At 40.4% G+C, this 2,024-nt stretch overlaps 1 protein-coding gene across 1 annotated transcript; it reads right to left on the reverse strand.

Annotated features, from left to right (window-relative positions):
* Positions 1-326: 326 nt before the first annotated feature.
* LOC112504442 lies at positions 327-1,301 on the reverse strand. Its single transcript, XM_025108381.1, has one exon. The coding sequence runs from the start codon at positions 1,299-1,301 to the stop codon at positions 327-329; it is 975 nt and encodes a 324-aa protein (XP_024964149.1).
* Between the last annotated feature and the right edge of the window lie 723 nt (positions 1,302-2,024).

A 2,024-nucleotide genomic window follows, 5' to 3' on the forward strand; every position in this document is an offset into this window, starting at 1 on the left:
CCAACACTATTTTCTTCCAATATGATCTTATGTTGGCAAAGGGACGGGCTTATTCCCCTAATATCAGCTATGGTCCAACCGGAAGTTTTCTTATGGTCTTTCAGCAAATCTATTAAACTTTCGTCTTGTTCACCACTTAAGTTGGAAGAAATAATCACAGGCAATTATTCTCCTTCCATAAGATATGCATACTTACGATGTGAAAGCAGTGGTTTTAACTCCAAATTGGGTGCTACTACAATGGACGAGGTTTGGGTTGGTATATCTTTAAAATCTAACTGTTCAAAGGCAGCTATGTCCTCAAGTAAGTCTTCTTCACAAATGTCTTATGTCGTGCCCACAGTGTCTCCACTGTGTGCACAGTCGATCAAACTTAGATCTAAATCTTCACCTACTGAGTAAATACACGAACCGTCCTCAATCTCCCCATTGAACTTAAGAGTCTTAAACACATTGAAAGTTACCTGCTGGTCATTTACGCTCATGGTCAATTCACCCTTTTGTACATCAATCAATGTCCTACCCGTAGCAAGAAAGGGTCTTCCTAAGATAATCAGGACATTCCTATCGGCTTCATAATCTAACACTAGAAAGTCGGCTGGAAAGATGAATTTGTCCACTTTAACCAAGATGTCTTCAATTTTACCTTTCGAATATGCCAAGGACCTATCTGCTAATTGCAAAGTCACGGTCATAGGTCGAACTTCCCCAATTCCCAACTGATTAAAAATGGACAAAGGCATGAGATTTATACTTGCCCCAAGGTCACACAAGGCATGGCCCACTTCTTTTCCTCCAATAGAGCACGGGATGGTGAAACTTCCCGGGTCTTTTAAGTTTGGAGGAATTTTGCAAGTAAGAAGGGCACTACATTCCTTTGTCAAAGACACAGTCTCAAATTCAATATGTCTTCTCTTTTTCTTGAGGATGTCTTTTAAAAATTTAACATCGCTAGGCATTTGCTCGAGAGCTTCTACCAAAGGTATGTTAATGTGGAGTTGCTTAATGATGTCCAAGGACTTCTTAAACTGAACATCCACATTTTTGGATTTCATCCTACCTGGAAAAGGTAAATCTCTTAGATCTAAATCTGTTGGACCGGTCTTAATCTGCTCGGGTGTGGGCAGTTTCTGCCCACTGTGAGCAGTGTTAGTTGGAAACTGGGTGGTGCTGGAACTGGGTAAAGCTGCTGTTTTTGGAACAGAAACTGGAATTTGAGTTTCTTCAGCTGCAGGAAACAGAACTGGAAATTTCGATGTGTCAAAAGAATGTGAAATATTTTCTTGACAAATCGGCTCCATGGGTGTTTCTTTATTAGAGTCTCCTAAGTCCTTATCACTTCTTAAAGTCACGGCCTTAACATGTTCCTTAGGTGTTTCCGTGTCACTAGGCAAAGTTCCTTGAGGTCTATTCTTGAGATCCGTGGCAAATTAGCCAAGTTGGGTCTCAAAACTACTCAAGGTGGAATTGGTTTGGTTTATGAAACCTTTAAGTAAAGATTCGAGTGAACCATTACCCTCCGATGCATTTTGTTGCCTAGGTGTATGTGGTTGTGAAGATTGTCCACTTTGGTACATGTGATGATTACCTTGGATGTGATGATTACCTTGCATGTGATGACCTCCTTGATTAAATCCTGGGGGATTCGAAGGTCGGTTTGGGACTTGATTTGCCCCGGGGGGTTGAAGTCCTTGATTTTCGGCCCATGAAAAATTCAGATGATTTCTCCAATTTGAATTGTACGTTGGAGAAAATGGGCTATTTCTTGTATGGTTCCCAACATAATTTACCGAAACAGGGTTTCCGGGGTAAAACTCATAAGAATGACTTTCGCCACAAAAAACACAAGACTCAGTCATGGAAGAATTAGACATTATGGATTGGACTTGATTCTTTTCCCCATTCAAGTTTAAATTATTTTTAACCAAATTAGTTAGAGCAACAATTTGGGCATTCAAAGAAGAAATGACATCAAGCTCATGAATGCCCGAGGCAGATTTAGAAATGACAACACGAGGGTTAGA

This window comes from Cynara cardunculus, unplaced genomic scaffold (genome assembly GCF_001531365.2).
Source record: "Cynara cardunculus var. scolymus isolate 2C unplaced genomic scaffold, CcrdV1 Un_Scaffold_5612, whole genome shotgun sequence".
Lineage (NCBI taxonomy): Eukaryota > Viridiplantae > Streptophyta > Magnoliopsida > Asterales > Asteraceae > Cynara > Cynara cardunculus.